At 41.0% G+C, this 21,826-nt stretch overlaps 1 protein-coding gene across 1 annotated transcript in view; it reads left to right on the top strand.

Annotated features, from left to right (window-relative positions):
- RESF1 (retroelement silencing factor 1) overlaps positions 1-9,439 on the top strand; it is a 72,186-nt gene extending 62,747 nt beyond the window's left edge. Inside the window, exons 2-4 of the mRNA XM_048934307.1 lie at positions 2,837-8,268; positions 8,674-8,748; positions 9,103-9,439. Of these exons, the coding sequence (XP_048790264.1) occupies positions 2,837-8,268; positions 8,674-8,748; positions 9,103-9,248 (5,653 nt within the window). The 3' untranslated portion in view covers positions 9,249-9,439. The remainder of the gene's footprint in view (positions 1-2,836; positions 8,269-8,673; positions 8,749-9,102) is intronic.
- The last annotated feature ends 12,387 nt before the right edge of the window (positions 9,440-21,826 follow it).

Below are 21,826 nucleotides of genomic sequence, written 5' to 3'. Positions count from 1 at the left end.
GAGTTTTACACGAAGAGTGATTCGGGGACATTGGTTAATGTGGAGACCAGAGGCACAATTCAGACTGAAAGATAAGTCTACGTGCAGGTACTTCAGTTGCATAACAGGGAATTTAATGAAGACATGTTGCTGTTACTCCTCTGTTCACTGAGAATCTCTCCATTTCCTTTCTTTGTACCTTCACTGGAAAACTGGCATGAACCCATGTGTAATATTTGCTGATGATTTTGGGGGCTTGGGGTTCAGAAGAGAATATAGGAAGTGAATTGATGCAAGCACATTTGAGTAGACTTCTCTTTGTCTTCTGGAGTCTTGTTCTGATATAGATCTTATCAGACATTTTTCCTAAGGCACGTACTTTCTGCCAGATACCACTTTAAATGGCATGTTTGGATATATTAAATTTATGTAATATTTTTAAGTTGTGGTCTGTTGTGGACTGAATGTTGTCATAATCTATCTAGCGAACATGAACTAAGGCAGTATTACTCATCTTGGTCTTGGCAGTGACAAGAACTCTTGACCAGGTTGTGCACTGCATGTAGTCAGTTTCACCAGTTTCTTGCTCAGTGATGCCTTATTTTTGTTCACGCATCTGAATCATGCTTGTTGTATTAAACAGCTTCAGCAGTATTCAAAGAAGTGATTGTTTATCGTGTGGTTATTTATCAGGAAATGTCCAGTTGGATGTTGTTGATCTGTAATCTTAGCTTGAGTACAGAAGCCTGTATTTTCACCTGAGCTGCATACCTTAGTGTAAACATTGCTTTAATACTGCTGTTAATCTTGAAGGATTTGTGCTGTTATAGTGTTTTTGTTAGTTTCTTCTCATAAGCAGCTTTGTTTTCCAGTTTCATTTTGTACTGATGCCTTTTGAGAGCACATAGTAAATGAGTGAAGAGCTTACGGCTATCTCTAAATCTTGAAAATAATACTTGGGTAGTTCAACTAGACAGTTCTTAACTTTCTGGCTTTTACAGACTGCATCTGACTTGTGCTTCAATTCTAAGATTGAAACTGGGAGAGACTTTTCAATCTCAGAGCCATGAAAAGAAAAAGTAGGGATAATGGTTGACCTCAGGGAAATTGTGCGAAATATTTTCTGGAGAAATTAAGTCTAATACTCAGTGTTCTTGCCTGTGAGTTGCCTTTTTTTTTTTTTTTGAGAGTGTTTTTCTTTTGCTTTGGAGGTATTGGCTCTGACAGATTTGAATTTGTCATTCAGAGGTAACAGCTGTACCCAGATGGGCTTATTGATTATCATTATACGAGGACTGCTGTGAAAGTAATGCCTCATTTTATTGTTCTGCCCTACCATGTCAGGTTGATGTTGATGGTATGGCAGAAGAATCACAGAATCACCCGGGTTGGAAGGGACCCCAAGGATCATGTAGTTCCAACCCCCCTGCCTAGCAGGGCCACCAAACATACACATTCAGATCAGGTTGCCCAGGACCCCGTCCAACCTGGCCTTAAACACGTCCAAGGACGGGGCATCCACAACCTCCCTGGGCAGCCCGTTCCAGGGCCTAACCACTCTCCTAGTAAAGAACTTCCCCCTAACATCCAACCTAAATCTTCCCTCCTTCAACTTAAAACCATTTCCCCTAGTCCTGCTGTTGAAGAGGTTGAACTTTCCCACCAGTATCCTGTTAGTTTTTTTTGCCATGTGAGAGATGGCAGCAGAGGAGCAGGCTGACATGGAAGTGCAGCTGAAACAAAGGTGTGCCATTGAATTCCTTCGTGTGGAGAAAAAATTGTGCCCACTGACATTCATCAGTGCTTGCCGAACATTTCTGGAGATTAAACAGTGAATGTGAGTGCAGTGAAGTGTGGTGTGCTTCAGCAGTGGTGCCAGCAAGAGTTCTCCACTTGTGTAGATTTCTGCGAGCATGGCATGCAGGTCTTGTACATTGTCAGAAATGCATTGCTAATGGTGGTGACTGTTGAAAAGTAGTGTTTTGTAGTGTAGAATTTTCTCTATTAAATACTGTTATTGTGCTCTTTATATCTGCTGTAGTTTCCATGGAAATAAATCTGAAAAAAAAAAAAAACTCTGAAAGCTACCTCCTATGTAAAATGAAGAGTTAGACTGTATCCTGTCACCTCCTGAATGCCTACTTGGCAACAGGAGTGATGATGTCTTGCTCACGCTTCATGCCTTCAAGCTTACTAGGTGAATGGCTTAACTTCTTGAATTGAGGCTGTTTTCCTTGTAGGTTACCTGTGCTGTCAACAAGTGTTATAACTTGTATTTCTCCAATTGGTAACTGACCGCAGCATCAGAGAAGAGAAAATGACATGTACAATGAAAACAAGCAGGGTACATTCTTACAAGAGATCTTTAATGAACCCATATCCATTTTCTCCTTTCTTTTGTCACATTTGAAGGAATAATTGAAGCTCGGTCTTGTATAGAAACTGACCAGTATTGTATTCTGCAGGATCCTCTCCTCTTAAGCATTGCTTAGTGCATCTGCATGAGATGATACAATATTTTTCCCATCAGATTTCAGTGTAAATATAGGAATATAGTATTACATTTTTAATTCCATTATTCAACCTTTCAGAATAATCTGAGGGGTTTTTTTTTTCATTAAACAATCAATACAATTGTTAACTGCTGCTCTGTCTCCTGTAACTTAACTGTGCTCTGGGAAATTATCTCTGCAGCTTGGCATTAATAATGCTGATGTCCACAGCATGTTCCAGTGGAGTTTCTATTCTGTGTAGCAACTTAAGTTGAACGGTTCTGTTTGTTATGGATTTTAAATTCCTTCTTGGTAAGTTGATGTAGGTCTTGATAGAAAGATTAAAGTTTTGTTCTTGTTTTTAGAATTTCAACTGTGGACTTAAGAAAAGGAAATCAAGAAAAGATGGACTGGAATGTAAGACCACTCCAGAATGCAGATGTGCAGAATAACCTGCAAAGTCAAGAATCCTGTTACACTCAAATGCTTTCTAATGCACAAGCTTTTCCTCAAACAAATGCACTTTCTTCTGAAAATGCATGCAATTATGTGGGAAATAACCAAGTGTATCTACCAACTGTTAATGCTGCTTTACCAGGAACATCTGTAGCCATAAAAAGTTTTCTTACCTCGGAATACTCAGTCAATCAGTCTCCACCATCCTATGTACCACCTGCACCGACACTTCCCAATCAGACATCACGTGCACAGGGGGAGATGACTCAGAGCTCTTGGCAAAACCCTGGTAGGCTTATTTCTTCCCACAGAAAGCTTCCTCTCCTGTCTTCTCAAATGAGCGGTGGAAACAGCGTGCCCAGTGTGTTTCGAGGACCTCATTATGCCACCTCAAACAGTTATGCTGTTTGTTCACAAACGTCACAGCAGCGTTCTCTGAGAACTATGTTGCATCAAAGTAACCGTGAATGCATTAATTCTTCAAAGCTGGGGTGCGTCCCGCAGTATAACACAAATACCTCTGCTTCTTCTCAAAGCATTTCTGTACCTGTCAATCAGTCACCCGGTCAATATCTCCATTCCCAGAACAACTGTTTATCTTTTGGTACATCTGGGCAACATGTCCAAAACCAAATACATAATTCCGGTAATCAGGTTCAGTTTTCACAGTCACTGAATCAAAATACTGCCACAAATGTACAGTTGCCACAATATGTTCCAAGTCAGATGGGATCAGGAGCAGCCAGTGGATGTTCTGCATCATCTTTGTTGCCTGCCAACTATGAATCAAAAACTGTAGCGCAGCCTTTGCTAGGTGCACAGCAGGCAGTACACAGTGTGTTTAATAAATACCCTCTCCAGAGCTGCCCGTCAGACAAAAAAAATCCTTCTGGTTTTAACAGTGTTCAGCAATATTCACTGAAACATCAACTGGGAGAAGTCAGTCAAGGGGTTAGGAATGGCTGTAATTCAAGTGGAAATGTGACAGTAAACCAGCTCTTTGACAAGTCTGCACCCCCCACCGACATCTCCTCAGAATTTTATGATATTATGCAAGGAGCAGTACCTTTTTCTTCAACGGATGCTTCGCAGCCACTGTGTGATCCTGTTTCAGTTCAAGAAAGGCAGACTACTAGTTCAGTGAATGTGCCTGCTAATTCTCAAACTTCTTCAGCAAGAGAAGATAAAAGAAAAATGACAGGTGACAATCTAGCTTGGGAAACTCAAAAACTGCAAGTTATTAAAAGAAAATGTGCTCTGCTTGAAAGGATGCACCAGTATAGAAGAAAATTTTTGACTTCAAAATGTGACAAAAGCACTTCTACGCTTCCTCCGAGTTACGAAAATGCACTCTCTAATCGTCTTCCTCAGATGCCCAAGCAAAGTGTAGTATCTTCCCTATCACAGGCAGTGAGGACAGACAGTCATCAGCACTCTATTTTTGGATCTTCTCCTGAAGAAAGAAATGACAAAAACATAACTGGTGTTGACAACAGAAGGTTAGAAGGGACTCACGGTAATCATCAGGTAGAGCAGGGAAGCCTTTCGTCAGGGCCCCTTCCCATTCCTTCCCACAGTGAACTTACAGCTCTATTAAATAATCCAGAGAATTCTCCCATCTTGGAACAGAAGAATGCCTTGGCCTCTTCTCAGAAAACGCTGACATCCTTGAACGATGCTTCATGTCACAGTCAACCAAATAGCTCTAGCAGAGATGCAACAACAAGTGTGGAAAGTTATCCTGAGAACTCAGCATTTCTTCAGTTCGTATTGAGCAGCACAAATATGTTAAAAGAGAAGAAAGCTGGCACTATTGCTGATAACATACTGACTAATCTCCTTTCTAATGAAAAACAGCAGGTAGATTCAACAGGCTTGGGTGGGAGCTTATTAAAAGACACTAGTGAGAAAGGTGATTTGGTATCTACGGTCCACACACACACTCCTGTATCAGGAATGATGGAATCTAATGCAAATAAATTCAGTGGTGATGTAGCTCAGAAAAAAATGCAGTTTTCTGAAAATCCATGTTTTAAACAGAACAGTGGTAATTATTCTCTAGAGGAACTAACTGCATGCCTGGGCTTATGGAAGAAACAAGGTTCAGAACCTGTGAGTGTTCAAAATAGCCAGTCAAATGAAAACATTGCAGCAAATCAGATCTCATCATTACCTCACAGCCAAAACACAACAAATAAGAGAGAACAAGGTGATCTTCTGGTTAGCACAGATGTAGCAGTCTTGCCTTTAACAACCACTTCCATAGGACAAAAACATGACATGTTAAGTTGCAATTTGATAAAAGGTTTAGAACTCCAAATTGCAGTTGTCTCTCCTTTGGTGCTTTCTAATGAGAGAGCTCAGAGTGAACAGGTAAACAAGTGTCCAACATCTGCAGATAAAACCTATCCAGTGATTGACACGGGAAGCATACACAGCATGCAAGAAGAGGGAAAAAATGTGGTAAATACAGATAAAGGAACAATAGAAAGTGTTTCTTCATCATCTGATGACTGCATTCTGATACAGACGGACGACCCGTGTTTACAACAGACCAAATCAGCTGATGGAAAGAGAATAGTAGAAAACAGTATGAATGCAAATGATTCATGTGGTGAAAACAAAAGGAAACTCAGTCAAGCCATGAGAGATGCTGAAGAAAATCTACAGAACAAACTTCTTCCTGAATCGGGTCAGAGTTTTCCTAGTAAAATGTTCCAAGAATATATAAAAGACCATGATGGCAAGAAAGCAGTGCTAGGGACACAAAATAATACTCCCTCAGCTGTGATAGAAGAACAGATGTTCCATATTGCTAGCGTATGTTCCCTTGTTGAAGGTGATAAATCATACAATCCGCAAATAGCGAGCATGTTCAGCTCAGTCCCTCAGACACGTGCACTGAACAGTGGTGCCCCATCAGAAGAAAATGCGTCTGACCCAAGGCAAAAGGAGCAGCTGATGAAATTGAATAAAAATGACCTGAGGGAGAACACTCCGCAGCGAGAGACCTTGCTGCAAAAGGCACTGCGAGAATCATCATGCTACATTAGTGAAGTAGATGAGATTTTCAATAGTGCTATAACTAGCCATTCTAAGAAAGAAAGCAGTGGCAAGCTTGCTAGCACAGTTTCTACCTCAGAGCAAAAAAAGCCAGTAAATACATTTTTCAAGTATCCTGAAAATGACTTGGGAATTCTTGCTAGTATAAACCAGGAGTTAGCTAGAAATTCACTGGATTCCTTGGTAAGCGTTACTGCTGAAACAAATGCATTCACTGTTACAACATGCAGCAGAAAAGAAAATGTCACATCCTCTAAAAAGAGCGTAGAAGAGCTACACATTTTTGGAGCAGAACCCATTACGTATCTAGATAATCAGCTTACTGAACTTATGAAAGAGTTTCCATTTGGCATTGAAGGGGCTGATATTCTGACAAAAGAACCAGCAAGAAACAATTCTGTGGCTGAGCAGAGGGAGAATCAAGCTCAAAAAGAGGCTCATGTTGCTGCCAAAAAAGCTGATTCAAAGAATCCAATAGATCAGCTACAAACTGCACAGTTAAACTCTGGTCAGGTGCAGGAGTTACTTCCTGAAAAGAAGCCATGTTCCTCTACTGAAAACAGTGGAGTACTGAGTCAACAGTCTGAAAAGTCTTCAACCCATGAGGGCAGCCTTGAATGCAGTGTTCAGCCCAGTCAAAGTCTATGTAAGGAGAAAGAAAACCCACAATCCCCTTCCAGCTCCGGAAATAAAGAGGTTTGTAGTTTAACGGGTTGTCTGTCTGTGTCGGGTGAAATGTCACAGAGCTCCTGTAAACGTAGAACTTCTGTTTCAGATAAAAATGCCGAGCAACTTTCAGAAGCTGAAAACACTAACTCTGCAGGAAGACAAGAAAGCAACAGTAATTCTGATGCCATAATGAAGAACAACAGTGTGGGAGAAAACCCACCAACTTGTGAAAATGTTCAGAATAGCATTCAGAAGAATAAAAAAGATGTGTGCAAATACACCTCTGTAACTAATGAAAAATCCAAGACGAACAACGAACACAAACCACTTTCACCACAACTGGAAAAAACTGGGCCACTTAATTCCTCTGCAAAACAAGATGTTAATCGTTCAAAAAGCAGTAATTTGAAGGAAGAGATGCAAGAGTCTAGAAGAACTCCATCGTCAAAGAAAGAGTTTCATTGTGACAAAAAAGGTCATCATAAAGTTTCAGAAGGGGAGTTGTCAGAGAAAGCTGGTTGTAAAGATACAGATAATACGATGAAGTCATCAGAAAAGAAGGAGAGAATTTTCAAAATGAAGTCCCTTTCAAAAGATAAAACCAGAACAGATTTGGCCGTGAAATCCCAAAGAGACCTTCATAAATATACAAAGTCAGAGAATGTTGCAGTTAAGCACAGTGAAGACTATAAAGGACAAAAAAGAAAAATCTGTGACAAGAACACGGGTAAAGAGCAGAACTGCAAGAAACGAAATGTAGGAGTTAATACTGAAGGGAAAGCAAAGTTATCTCCAGAAATAAAACGTGAAAAGCTGAATAGTTATCAGGCAGAAGCTATGAAGTTCCCAAACTTTGGCATTAGAGACTTAAAGTCAAGCAACTATACATTTTCTCAGCATAAATCTGTAAAAGCTCATCCGCCACAGGAGGAGTCATACAAACGAAAGAGGAAGGACAGTATGATTGGAAAAACAAGCTCTAAAAAAACAAAGGTGGAAGATGAAAGTCTGAAACAGTCTGAAACAAAGAACTCCAAGCGGCATTCATACGATCACAAGATAAATACCGACAAGGCTAAAAAGCTGAGTGGGGAAAATGTCTGGAAATCTAAGAATTCATTAGCAGATCGCTCTGTGCTTAAACTACAGAGAAGAAGGGGTCTATCTACCATCTCCAAAAACCACCTTTCTAACAAAGAGAGACATCTTGATGGTCAAAACAAAGACAAGTGTTCCGAGAAAATGTTTTCTGATAAAAACTTGCTATATTTAAACAGAAGAACAAACAGATTAAAACTACATCTTCAAAAGGAACCGAAAAAGCACTACCTAAATAGAGTTGCATTTAAACGTACTGCTCAGGAGCGCATCTTTCTGACAAAGCTGGAGACATCACCTGTCAGGCCTGTCTTGCATGTCAAGTCCAAAGTATCACAACGTAGTCTAGATTCAAAAAGAGATGCTTCTCTCTCTGAAAATGAGAAACCAGGGAAACGGCAAGTGCTTGAATTTAAGCTGTGTCCAGAGATACTGTTCAGAAATTCAGCCACTGATGATGAAAGCTTAGCTGCAAAGAATTTTCTGGAAAAAGAGAAAACTACTGTGGAAGGTATGATGAATATGCACCTCTTTTCCACTTCAAAAGGAATATATGTTTGTAGTTCAGATTAGGTTGAGAATCATGAGGGTTTTTTTGACTGCTGCAGCATTTTCTTAGTCTTTGTAACTACTACCATATTTGCTATAAGTTGTCTTCCTCCTCCTACCTATCCCAATCTTTATGCATTTTAAGCAGTGCATAACATGTGAGGTATATATATGTCTAACATGGAATTTGATTATAAACAAATAAAAACAAATCTCAGTTTGTACTTAGCAACTCTTGCAGTCATCTTTGTGCCCAAAGAAAATTTCCTTTTGCATGTGTAGTATATGTTATAGCCTAATACTGAGTAGAGACCAATGTTTGTCAAAAAGGAACTTCAACAAAAAACCTTCTTAATTTTCTTCGTAGGTGTCAAGAGTAAAAAAGAAGATTGGTTAAAGTACGATTCAGTGAAGCAAAAAAAGTTGAAGGAGATCTTTACAGGTGAACTGGCTTTTGATTGTTGATTTTGAAATAGAAGTTGAATGCTCTCTGCTTGGTTTTAAGTGTTCCTTTAGAACAGCCATTTGTAATGAACTATTTCCATCGATTCCTTAGTAACTCTGCCACCAAAATGGGTGCTGTTGAGTAGACATCCAAGTTTCAAAGACTTGTGGAAATCTTTATTGTCACAGGAACACGTTGCTGGAGATAGTAGAATTTTCTAGTGTACATGTGTGCACTTGAGTCATAGGTAGCATTGGTGATGAGATTTATCTAGTGCTGTAAATTGTAGGCAAAACCCAAGCTGGCTGTTGGCATCTTTTGCTTTACCCTGCTTCTCTCCCTGTCTTTCAGCTGAGGACTGTATTCCACTTGATACAGCCATAGAAATACTGGAAGGAGATGACAAGGCTCTTCACATTCCGATGAAAGACTCCAAACAGATGTTTCAAACCTACAGGAAAATGTATCTGGAAAAAAAGATGGAAAAGCCTGGATAGCACTCCTGTATCATACATCACACTTGATACCACTGGAAAAAAAATGCTGACATTAGAATTCTTTTTCCGGTTTACTTCATATTTTTGCATAAGTGTTCGTATCTGTTCAGCAAGTTATCAGCAAGTTATTATTGCAAGTGGGAATTTATTTCATGTGTATTTATTGCACAATTGGGCTTTGGTGCTGAAAATGTCATTGTCAAATGTTGTACATCTTTTTGGCATATTTGACTTTTTTTTTAATACAGGAGATAGCAGAATCTTGGAAAAAAAAAAAGAAAAAAAAGAAAAATGAAAAAAAGACCCTCAAAGTCATTTAAGTAATCTTGATCTGTTTTCTTTTCTGATTTTGGAAAAATTCAACTTCTGATACTTTCCATTGCTGGCAGTGGAAAAATATTTCTACTAGAAAGGGATTACAAGGATTCTCAGGCATTACATGTTTATTTTCTATTTATGCTAGTTTGATTTTTGTTCATCTAGCAAGGCTTTCAGTTATTTGTAGAAAATTTTTTTGGTAAACTTGGAATACAGATACAAAACCCTTAAGCATGAAGGTAAGGGAGTACCGTGAAGTGTTTATGCTGCTACTCGGTTTTCTTAAATATATTTTTGTAGAAATTGTAGAAGTTGAACTCTGAATTCTTCATCTGGATGCAGTGCTGTAAGCTCACAGCTCACTGAAGAATCTTCCCTACTTCCTTGCCTCTCTTTCTGCTTTCTTTATACGTGAACAAAAAGTACAGCGGTTGAAGTGCACGGAGTTTAAATTCACTTCTGTCTGACTGTGATGCTCATTTTGACCAGACTGTAATTAATTCTTTGTTTATAAAGTATTAGCTGATGTTTGACTAAGGATTCACTGTGACATAAGAATTATATTTGTTGTTGGATGTCTTTTTTTAAGTGCCTTTTCAGTGTTGTTCACAATTTTGAATTGTATTCTTTTTTTTTTTATTTTAGAATTGTTCTAATTCTTTTTATCTGTTTAAGCCTTTGTACTGAAAGTAAAAATGCTATAGATATTTTACTGACTGACTTTTTAATACTTGAAATAAACTTTCAAAGGCTATGCCTAGTCTTTTTTTTAGTTTAAGAAGTATATAGTTATATTTCTTACAGTTATCTAAATTAGCACTGTAGGTAATCTTGTAGATCAAACACAGCTTTAAAGTAAGTTTCATATCTTCCTCCTTTGAAAGGTTTCATAGTTAGAAACGAGAGCTGCACTTGAGTCCAAGCTTTTTGAATCAATGAAACTAAGAGAATGTACTTAGATTTCAGAAAACACAAGAATATTTTTCTGTTCAGTATCTTTTTCTTCCTTTTCTGTTCTGTTTTGAACTAGCATGAAAGAGCCTTCAGTGTTACTTCAGTCATGAAGAGGCATGCTTGTAGGGATCTTGGGTATAATAATCCAGCAGAGCATGAACTGGGGAAAACAAACAAACAAAAAATACCTAAAGCAGCTCACTTGCTGTTTCTTCTGGTCCTTATACTGGTATACAAGCCATGGTAATAAAGCAAGTCCTTGATCACAGTCAAGCAAGATGTTGAGATCCACTTAGATATGGCCACTATGAAAAAAAACAGTGCTCTGTTGTTTGAAGAAGATTGACACATGTGAACATGAGGGCATTCAACTTGCACTGAAAATACCCATTATGAATGTAATGTGTGGCTGTTGTCATATGTTTCCTGTACCTGAAAGAACATGTAATATGCATATCAGCAGTGGGGCTGCGTTGTGCAGATCATAGATCCTGTTATGTCTCTGGGAACACCAATAGACTTTGAGGGTCCTGCTTGTCCTTCTGTGAGCATCCACACTCCTACTTGTGTTTCCAGGAATTCATGTAAGCTCCAGCCTGAGCCTTCAGTCCTTGCCTAAGTGATGTCCAGGAAGTACCTACCTCTAAGTCTCTTTTAGCCTGTGCCTGGACATGGAAACTGCCCAGTGATCCACACTCTGCCCCATGACCTGTATTCCTGTGTGGACTCAGACATATGTTCTTACGTTGAAGCTGCCTGTCAATCACTGGAGTATGTTTGACCCGTGATCTCCTTCACTGAGTCTGAACCTGGCCTGTGAATTGAGTTCATGGCTTTACCTTAGCCCTCCATCATCACAAGCTTGTCTGATGACCTGGCTTCACCCTGTTTGCCATCCGTGGCCTGTCTTGCTTGCCTTGCTTGGCTACTGGGGGAAGAGTGAGACTTCTGCCTTGCCAGTCATGGTTACTCACTTGGTTCTTAAGGAGCAGCTGATGCTTGTTGAGCCCTAGCAGATAAAGAACTGTAAGATGTGTGTGGGCAACATCCTAACCTGTTGGTATCTGTGTTCACTTCCCACTCCCTTTTAGGAAACTCGTTGTCAGTAGGCAGGGCTGCCAGTTCCACCATTCTTGCCTTTGTGCAGTAATTATTGACTTTGAAGGTCACTGTTCAAGACATGGTGGTCTACAGTCTGGGAACCATTTTAGGCAGAAGAGTGTCAAGAGGGGCTCCCCTAAAAAGATAGGCAGTGAAAGGAAGAACAGTGAAAATGTGATCCTGCTGCTCAGTGTGCAGTGGGCCTAGTGATGAAGGACTTGGGAAATACCTGCTGTTTTTCTGTCTTTACTGTCAGATCTGTTGTCAGATCTCTCTCGTCGCTGAGCCTGTGCAGAGCCTAGTCTGCAGGAGTGAAGAGCTACCTGTTAAAGGAAAACAGACCGCTCAAGCCCATTGTTTGTGCACATGTCCATGAAACAAGATGGGATACGCCCAAGGGTGATGGGATATTGGCCTAATACCATTGCTGGGTGGTTCTCTGTTACCTTGTATGGCTTGTGACAACTTTGCTGGACGGAGGTTCCTGATAGTAGAACAAAGCAAGTGACGTGTGTTACCTGCGTGTTACCCGTTTTCAAAGACAAGAAGGTGATCCAGGGAGCTGTGGGAGCTTGGTCAGCATGACCTGTTTATTTGGGAAGACTATAGGACTATCCTTGATGCCACAACTACCTCAGCATGGTAAGGATAAAGGTATTTGAAATAGTCAACATGTATTCACAAAGGATAGATCACTCCTGACCAACCCATTGGTCTCTTGTGATGGTATGAATTATTCTATGGGTAAGGGAAATGTAGAAAAATGTTTTTTAACGAGTGCTTCTTGACTTGGTTTCTCATTGTATTCTTGGAGCCAAGTTGAAAGGTGATTTGGAGAAGTGGCCTGCATCGTGGCTGGAAGATTAGCTCAACGTTTGGCTCAGAGAGATACTGTCTGTGATTAGTGCCACAGAGTCCAGCTGGCTGCTGATTATTACTGGCACTACTTAGCAATTGATACGGAGGCTCTAATTGCTCACCGCTTTAGTTAATGATTTGGAAAGCAGAATGTAACAAATCTTTGCAGGTTTACATGGAGAAATGGGAGTTCTCAGGAGCCTCAAGAAGAACTGGCGGTGAAAGCTCAGGATTCCTCTCACTTCTAACAGGGGAAGCCATAGATATTTACAAGATCTGGCTTCTGATGGTGTAATGTGGTAGAAGCATGTAAGTTAGGCCTATTGAGGTACAGGCATTGGCTTGCTGAGGTGTACAGCCATACAAAAACAGGCAAGGAAGAGACTACCAGGCTTGTCAGAGGCTGCAAACTGCTTGTTGGCAGTTGATGTTCTGCTAGTAGCGTGTATATATGTACAGACTGAGAGCACAACTGAAGAGCAGCCCTGCTGAGAGGGACTTAGAGGTCCTGGAAGATGAAAAACTTAACATGAGGATGCAGTGAGCACTCGCAACCTGGAAGGCCAACAGTAACCTGGTCTGCATCACCTGAGGGGTGGCCAGCAGGGAGAGGGAGGGGATTGTTCCTCTCAGCTCTGCCCTCATGAGGCCCCATCTGCAGTACTGCGTGCAGGCCTGGAGCGCCAGCACACAGGAAAGCCATGAGTGAGGTGCATTTGCAGTGGAAGTTTACTGTTGGTGTCCGAGGTAAGTCACATTTCACTCTTCCTCTCACATTCCTCAGAAAAATTAGAACAATTTAACAGTGGGAAACCGTATGACTGAAGAGATTACCCTGTGGGACTTTAGTATCTAACACAATATTTTACAGGGGTCCTTGCAGGTGTTTAAGAGGTGTTGCTGAGGATATTAATGATCTGCTTGGCAGACAACTGGCACATAGAGCTGGACAAAAGGCCCAGTCAACTGTAGGCTAATATGTGTAAGTGTGCAAACTTTCTTATCTAGAGTGGGAGTGAATCATGAAGCAGCTTCCAAGGTGGGGCCTGTGGGCCTTAGGGCTCTCCCTGTGGCTGGTGTGTAATGGGCATCTCGTATTGTTACTGCTGTGAGACATCCACACCAATGTCTGCATCCATAAAGCCTGAAGTTTGCAATGAGCTTGGAGGTTTATCCCTTCAGTTCTCTATCTCAGCCAACGCTTCCTGCTGACAAAAGAAGGTCTGGGCTTTTAATTGGCGTACTGAGATCAAAAAGATGATTGTAAATCAGACTTACAAAGCAAATGAAACTGTTAATTTATTGCAAGAGTCAAAATGCTCATGGTATTCTCACTACAGGACTCACCGTACGCTTTTTATCATCCTTTGCCTGATCTGCCATGGGAAAGTGACATGCTTACACAATTTTACACTTACATACAAAGCATGCATACAGTGGAGCAAAATTAGAAGTCCATAGACATTTCTTAGCAGTGTGTGTCTTATTCCATTTGTACATTCTATTCATGTAACTTTGACTTGTCCAATTTGTTAGTGTTTTAAAAACTCAAATAACACTGGCAACCATAATGGACGTGGGTGATAGAACATTGTACTGAGGAGATAGTGATCCATGGAATGGCTCACTGCTGTGTGGAATGCTTGTCTACTAAATAACCTTGGCAGGTGAAGCACAGGCATGTCTGTGGTGCAGAGAAGGCAAGGGTGTCTTTCTGGAGATCCCTGTGCACCTGAGGCTTTGGAAAGTAAGTAGCTTTTTTCACACACCAGCTGTCTTATTGTATACTCAGTCATAGGGTTCCTGATCCTTTTGAACCTAGGATAGAGCTAGTCACTAAAAAAACATGTGAAAGAAAACATGCATGACAATGAGCTAAGCTGAGGAACTTGGAAGAACTTTACCAATGCACTTGGATTTGACAGTACTTTCCTTCCTGGGTGTTATAAGTAATCATTTTTCCTGCTGTTATCTCATTAGCTGAGGGCTAATTGGGTAAGTGCTCTGCTTTCCAATCAAATGTTTTTGATGTCAGGCAGGTGGGCTATAGCCAATTAGACTAGTATTTCCATTACATTCCCTTACCTGTTTGCTTTTCTTTCTAGAAAACATGCTTCCTGCTCACTTTTCTTTCTTTTTTTTTTCTTCTTTTTCTTCCTTCTTGGACTTGTTGAATTTTCAGCAGCTGTTGTGACCTTATTTCTTAAAATCTTCTTATCTTATCTTTCTAGGCTCTAATTTATTTTCCTCTGCCTTTGGGGCTTCTAGTCTATTTTTATTATAGCAGAACTCCTGGCTCCAGTGCTATCAGCTCAACCATGCAGATTGTACCTCATGTTTTTACTTCTGCATTTAATTCAATTGCTTTTCTTTCTTTTGATTCTTTCTTTCTCTTTCTCTCTTTCTTTTGATTCTTTCTCTCTCTGCGTTTGATGTCTGTTCATCAGTGCTGAGACTTGGCAGGGAAAAATGTTTCCCTACTTTCAGTCCATTGCGATGCAGGTTGACACAATGTAAGACGATTGATGATCAGTGTGTGTTTGAAGTTTGTGTTCTCATGGGCCAGTGCTTGATGGTGTTAGTGGAGGCATGCAGTCATTTGGTGCAGGTCCATCTTCTGGACCATTAGTCCCACAGAGACCATCACGCAGTGCTGTGCTTGATCTCACAGCAACATTGGAACACTTCAATGGCATTTCTCTCCTTCCAGTGATCCTGGAGACTCAGAGACTCAGAGTAATACAGATGTTTCAGAGCTACCAGGAGAGGAAGGTCTGCCCCCCAGGGCAAGATACAGGCTGTATTCCTATGCTGGGTCAACACTTCGGCTTGCAGTGGGGGCATGCCCCAGCCACCTGTACCACAGCCTTTGGCCAGATATCTGCAGCTGTATAACTATATCAAGCACAAAGGGGGGAGTTCTTATCTGCCATAGGGGCATGATGAGAGTTACCTTAGCAATGAAGACTAGAGTGTTGGCCACAATGTCAGTAGGCTGTGTACCAATTACTGGAGGGACTACAAGCCTCCCACCTCCCCCAAAGTGCAAGTAGGCCACACCACTTCAGTCCTACATGCACCTTCCAAGGCCATTTCATTCTGTGGGTACCTGGTTCCAGATTCTCAGGGGCAGGGAGCAGAAGGTTATTTTCACTGCTGATTTGGGGTCTTACCTGATTATCAGTGCCTGTAATTCGGCTCCTAAGTGGGGAGGCACATGTTGTTTGTAGCGTTTTCAGGGCACTGGGTCTGCTGTCTCTAGGCCTGCCTTTCAGATCCTGCAGGGTCTCATAGAGTCTCTTTGTCCACCACTGCAGGTCTGGGCACTATCCTCCTTTCTCTGATCGTCAGCGCTTAGAGGATCTACTCATAAATATGCTCCCTTAAAATAACATCAAAAAATGAAGTAATCTTGCCATAGCAATCCTTGTTCAGTGAACTACAACTTGGGAGCCAGAAACTCATCTTTGCAAAAAAACAATCTCTCACTAAACTACCAGGTCTATTTCTTCAGATCAAAACATGACTATAGCTATTAAGGAGCAAAAATCTGCTCTGTATGTTAACTGACTCACGCTGCCTTTTCCTTACCTCCCTGTTAGATACTTGCTGTAAAGAAATTAGCCTGCCATTTTGATTTCAAACCAATAACTTCCATAACTTTTGACTCTGATGAGAATCAAGCATAAGCCAGTGAAGAGAATTTTCATTTTGTTTGAACTGAGAAAACTAATGAGTCCTTCCTTTCTCTCACACTGTGGTAAAGACAAGGAGAACTCAGCCTTCAGACAGCCCATAAATTGACAAATGTGAGTTCCCAACTAGCCACAAGAGATGATGTCTTGCACCCATCAGGGAGCAATGTGGGATACAGTTAGAGTGCAGAATTTGCACCTGAGAAAATATGGGTTTGAATAGGGGATACTGTAGAGGAGTCACTGATTGCAGAGGTGAGTGAATGTCTCTTTGGAGATGCTGGATGCACTTTATTAATTGTATGCTACTTATATTGCTGTTTATACTGCTTTTCTGCCTGCCTGGTTTCAACTGCATTGATTTAAAAATGCTTTAGACATTCTGTTCTGAATCCAAGACACTGCAGAAGCAAGATGCAGTGTCACCAGAAGCAAGTAGAATTCTAGGTAAGGAGACTTTATGGTAGAATACATCTTTAAACCAGAACAAAATTGTTTGGCATAGAGAGCCGCTTGCTTATGCTTGGAAGCATGAACGACTAGAATGGGCAGCACCAGCATAAGGCTTAAAGGCTTTGTTCAGTCAGTAGTGTTCTCATAGGAGGACTTCAGGGAAAAAAGAGAACAGTACTGGATTGAAAAGAACGGCTATGATGCAATGGATATGAATGAAGTCTAAGATGAATGCCCTCCTTGTGTGTACAATCACTCTGCAAGTGACAAGAAATACAGAATGCTCTTCTTGGACCCTGGTGAGCGATACATTGTGGGTCACCCTGCAAATTCATTTTCTAGGACACATATTTGATGTTATTCTGTTTGACAGATGCAGCAGACATGCTATGTAGGGGATGGAAGTTTCCCTAGTACAAACCTGCAGATCCACAAAGTAGCTTGTGAGCAGATGGCACAAGTGTTCTCTAAAGTCTTGTCTTCAAAATTGTGACTAGGTCTGGCAGCACACTTCGTAAGAAATAGTTCACAAGAACTGTCCATAAATGTTAAAGTGTAAGAGGCTCATGTTCCTTGCTGTACCCAGTTCTTGGTGCTAGAGGAAAAGACAAATGCTGTCTTCGCACAGTTATCAAGAATCTCTGTGAGAAAAACAGAAAATATAAACAATTATCAAAACATTAAAAAAGGAGAGTCAACACCAAGACAATAATTTAATCATTTAGGGGAAAAAATGCTTTACTTATTTACTGTTCACTATCACAACTGGTTTGCTGAGGGATATTGACAAAGGGCAAATAGTATGATCTTATCAACATGGAATAATTAGTTCAGTGGCAGTTATCCTCAGGATATGTCAGAGGTTGTTATGCATTTCTAATTTGTAAAGCTCTGCAAGCAAATGTCCTTCAGTGTAATTTGCAGTTTGGGCTCAATGATGCTGCATTCAGTGCAATTACTGTTATTTTACACTGCTCTATTCAGTTCCAGTCCCCAGTGTGTTAACTTCATAACACTTTGGCCAGTATTGGAATCTCTTTGATAAATGGCTGGGACTGCTAAGTTGGCCACTGTCCATTCAAGCAGCTGTTCAGAGTGAAATAGCTGCAAGGAGCAGCATTATGGCTACAAGAAGCATCTACAGGGAGCTGCAGGAAAAACCTGAAAACCATCTGCTCCTTAAAGTAAGCAATCTGGAAATCCACAGAAATATCAAATGTTCACATCAAACCTCTTACTGTGGCCACACCAGCATGACCACAGACCTGTATAACAGAGGACTGAACATGACTGTCTCTGGTCCTGTCTCTTTTTCCTGTGGACATCACCTGCAACTATGTACGTTGCTCTGGAAGTACTGCCTCCTATTAATTTCTATTGGAACCACAACAGATACAAAAAGAGAGCAAATTCTCAGCTACAAAACACTTTTTTTCAGCACAGTTGTCACCATTAGCTCTGCGTTTTTGTCAGAGATGAAAAAGAGCCTGCATGCTGCCTTTGTAAATATCTGCACCAGAGGAGGTGACCCACTGTCGCTGTCATCCACTGCTGAAGTGCACCACCTTGCTGTGCTCACATCAACAGTTCTGTTTCCATAAATGTTTATCAAGTGTTGGGGAATGTCAGTGGGTGCCATTTTCTCCCCATGGAGGAATTCGATGGCACACCTTTGCTTAATGCACTTCCAGATCGGGCACCATTTTGCCAGGCTGCCCCTCTGCTGCCATCTGTCACAGGGCAAGAAAACTTAATGGAACACTGTCAGGAAGTTACACTGTCACTGTCAACTGCTGCTGCTGAACCACCAACATCCATTTCTGACATTATGGGCCAGTGTAGTGACATAGGAGGCATTACTTTTGGAGCAGCCCTCATACAATATGGGCAGCATGGTAGGAGAGCCATCAAGAAAATCCTTCTATAGGAAAACGTGATGTTGTTCTTCTGCATTTCTGCCCTGCTTCTCACAGAGCTGACGATGGTTGAAACTGTTCAGAGGTATGAATACTTCAAGGCAAATGTCATCTCTGATGTGACCTTCAGTAACAACAAACAAAACTTAATCATGCATGAGTCTTTAAACCTTACGTTTAAAAATGCTGTTACAACAAAGAGATATTCTCTGTATAGAAAAAGTGAGGGAAAGAGAGCATGAAGAAAGTGCAAGAATCTGGCATGATATAACATTGCAGGTAACTATAATATATATACACACACATAAAAAAGGTTGGTTTTAAGGGGTTTTATGGTATTAATGTTGCAAGGCATCATTATGTTCTGCCATAAGAGTAGATATTCAGTTTAAGTCACCGTTGTCTCTACATAGACACAAATAGGGAGAGCTTCACCCTGACATAACAAGCAAGATGAAGGAGATATTTAATAATTGTGGTATCCCAAAGAGATTCGCACTGGATTCATTTGTGAACCCTTGGTCCACAGTGCTTTTGGCTTGTGTTAATTTCGCACTGAAGTGAGGTTTCCATCCATAATGTATAAAGCAAGGCTCTCAGGGAAAAAAACAGTAAGATGAGAAGTCCCACTGCTCTCTGTAGTGGGTGAGTGTGGGTGGCTTTAAGCATCTCTGTACTTCTGGGATGTTTTGTTCCAAGTGAAATAAGAATCTGTAGGGACTTTTTCTGCAGTGTTTTGACAGCAATCTCCCTTACTGCTTTGGCCCATGTGTTTGGAATGGCCAAATGTGTATGTTACAGTTGACAATGGCTCAATGTATGGATGCTCCCTCCTTGTGGCTTGTCAGAGGTAATTCTGGGATTCCATGTCCCAGTAGAAATGCCTGCTCTCTTTCTGCAGTCCTCTTTTGTGGTTAGTATGAGCATTCATGGGTCATTCTGATGTGGATACAATTTGCAGAAAATTGGCTGTGGCCTCCAGGTGAACCCATGCTAGATCTGGTGGTAGACAAACTGAGACATGTGCCCTTGGGCCATAGGGTTCAGGACAGGCCTCATGCGTGTTTCATGCAGAAATGAGTCCTGGAGTTCTGAGTCATCACAATCTTGTGTAATGCCAGCTAACCAAGGAGGAACTGAGTTAACTGCATGGGAGAATCCAGCATGTGATCTATGGAACAAACGGCAGCTGTGGTCAGTGGGGTGCCCACCAAAAAGTTCTGGGAGGAGAACCATAAGAGGAAAGGTGTGTCAAAAACAGGAAAACTGTGGATAAGGCAAGTGAGGTATCAGTATGCCTGAAGCACAGCAGCAAATCAAGTTCTGACTGCAGAGTATCCTCCTGGCTCTGTGGTGACCATCTCCTTGCATAAAGGAGATCTTCTGCCATACATCTCTTTCCCAGGGAACTAAGTGAGAGATGCTGGTTGTGCCAGAACCAACAGAAGGATGAGTGGAGCTCCAATTTAGTTTGTTGCAGGTACTTGATAACTTCTATATACTAATTTGAATAACAAATTTTCATTAGTAACTGAGGTAGCTGGATTAACAAAGTTTGTTGACTTAGTTTTTTAGATTCTGCCTTTTTCAGTTACAATATCACATTACAATATATTACAATATTACAATAACTCATTAGCTTTGGTTAGCCCATACACATGCCAAAGAATCTGCAGCCCATTGAGGTCCCATGCTGGAGCGTAGGAAAAAGGTGGAGGGAAGGATCAGCAAAGAGGCACTGGTCTCACCCACCACACTGCTGGCTGCTTCACTGGAGGGACTGAGTGTGGTCTGTGGTGGCAATAAGCAGAGAGGAGAGGTGCCTGAGGTGACTGAGTGACTGAGTGAAGTTGAGTGTGAGAGTGAGGGAGGAAAAGTTTTTCCCTTATGTGTGGGTTTATTAGTTTATTTGTTGTTGTTTTGTTCATTTGTTTCCTACACTACTCAATTATTTATATTAATTTGTAATAAATTATTTAAATTCCCCAAGGCAAGTCTGTTCTGCTTATGATTACAAACATTAGGTGATCTTACCAATTTTTCTCATTCTCTTCTTTGCTCCTTCCTCCTCCATCCTGCAAATGGATGAATGAGGAATGACTAAGCAGTTGTGTACCTTCAGCTGCTAGCCAGTCAACTCACTACAGGATTAAAGAGGAAAATAATTCCTCCCTAAGGGAGCAGTTAACTTTGCTCTAAGTGTAGTGCACATGGATGTAAAATCAACACCTTGCCCATGGGCAGGATGTTGCAGTGATTACCATGTACCATGTAGTCCATGTCCTCCAATCCTCAGCATGCAGTAGCTCCCAGGATGCCCAGACATTATGATACCAGTGATCAACATGGACTTGTCTATAGCCATAGAAAGGGGCTGATTTTTCCCCCAAAGGGAAAAGACAGAAGAAGCACAGAAAGAAAAATCCTCCACGAGATTGTTTCTGTTCAAAGGCTGTGAAACTTGTTTCACACACAGAGCTCATAAAGCCCCCAGTAACATCAGCTGTAGCTCCCACACTCTGAGCTGGTGTTGTCACTCCCTTGAGAGTCCGTGTCGTGTAGCTCAGGAGAAACCCTCTAGCAGTGACAGGGGATGGCAGTTTCTATTTCACAGCTATCTGTCCCTTTTTCCAGCAAGCAAGGAATCTAAAAGAAATACCATTCCTTGGTTTTCTTCCAGGGCTGTGTTCAACACTCCTTACCCTTTTTTTTTTGTTTGTTTTTTTTGTTTTGGCTGGTTCTCCTGCTCTCCTTCCCTCCTCTTCCCCTTCTCTTCCTGGCTTAGCGTGTAGCCCTCTTCCACTCACTCTCACACACACCTCTTTTGCAATTAATGTCAAGGAAACCTCTACCAGCTCATTAACATAGGCTTAAATACCCTAATATTGCTGTGGTTGAGACATCCTACTGCATTCTGCAATCTCTGTGTGAAAAGCATTTATGTTTTTACTGTTATCATGCCTAAACCAGAAGGGTTTAATTTTGTTTTGGTTTTGTGGTGTAAGTAATGCCTGTGAGCTTAGTTTTTTTACAGTAGAGTGAGTTGGAAGTTTAGAACTCTATTTATTATCATTATTACTTATGATATTTTATGGAGGTAATACTTTCACTCAATTAGACTAAATCTATTGGTATTGGTAGGATAAAGCACAGCAAGACAGAGCTCAAAAATGGGACATATTAGAATTGAAAAGGACCAAGAGTGACCCACAAATATTGAAGTGTATCTGCCTGTTTAATTGGTGTCACAGTTTTTATGGGTTACCCTGACCACAGGCATGTA

The sequence above is a fragment of the Lagopus muta genome, chromosome 1, assembly GCF_023343835.1.
Source record: "Lagopus muta isolate bLagMut1 chromosome 1, bLagMut1 primary, whole genome shotgun sequence".
NCBI classification, from domain to species: domain Eukaryota; kingdom Metazoa; phylum Chordata; class Aves; order Galliformes; family Phasianidae; genus Lagopus; species Lagopus muta.
The sequence above is the reverse complement of the archived record's forward strand: the minus strand, read 5'-3'. Positions and strand labels throughout refer to the sequence as shown.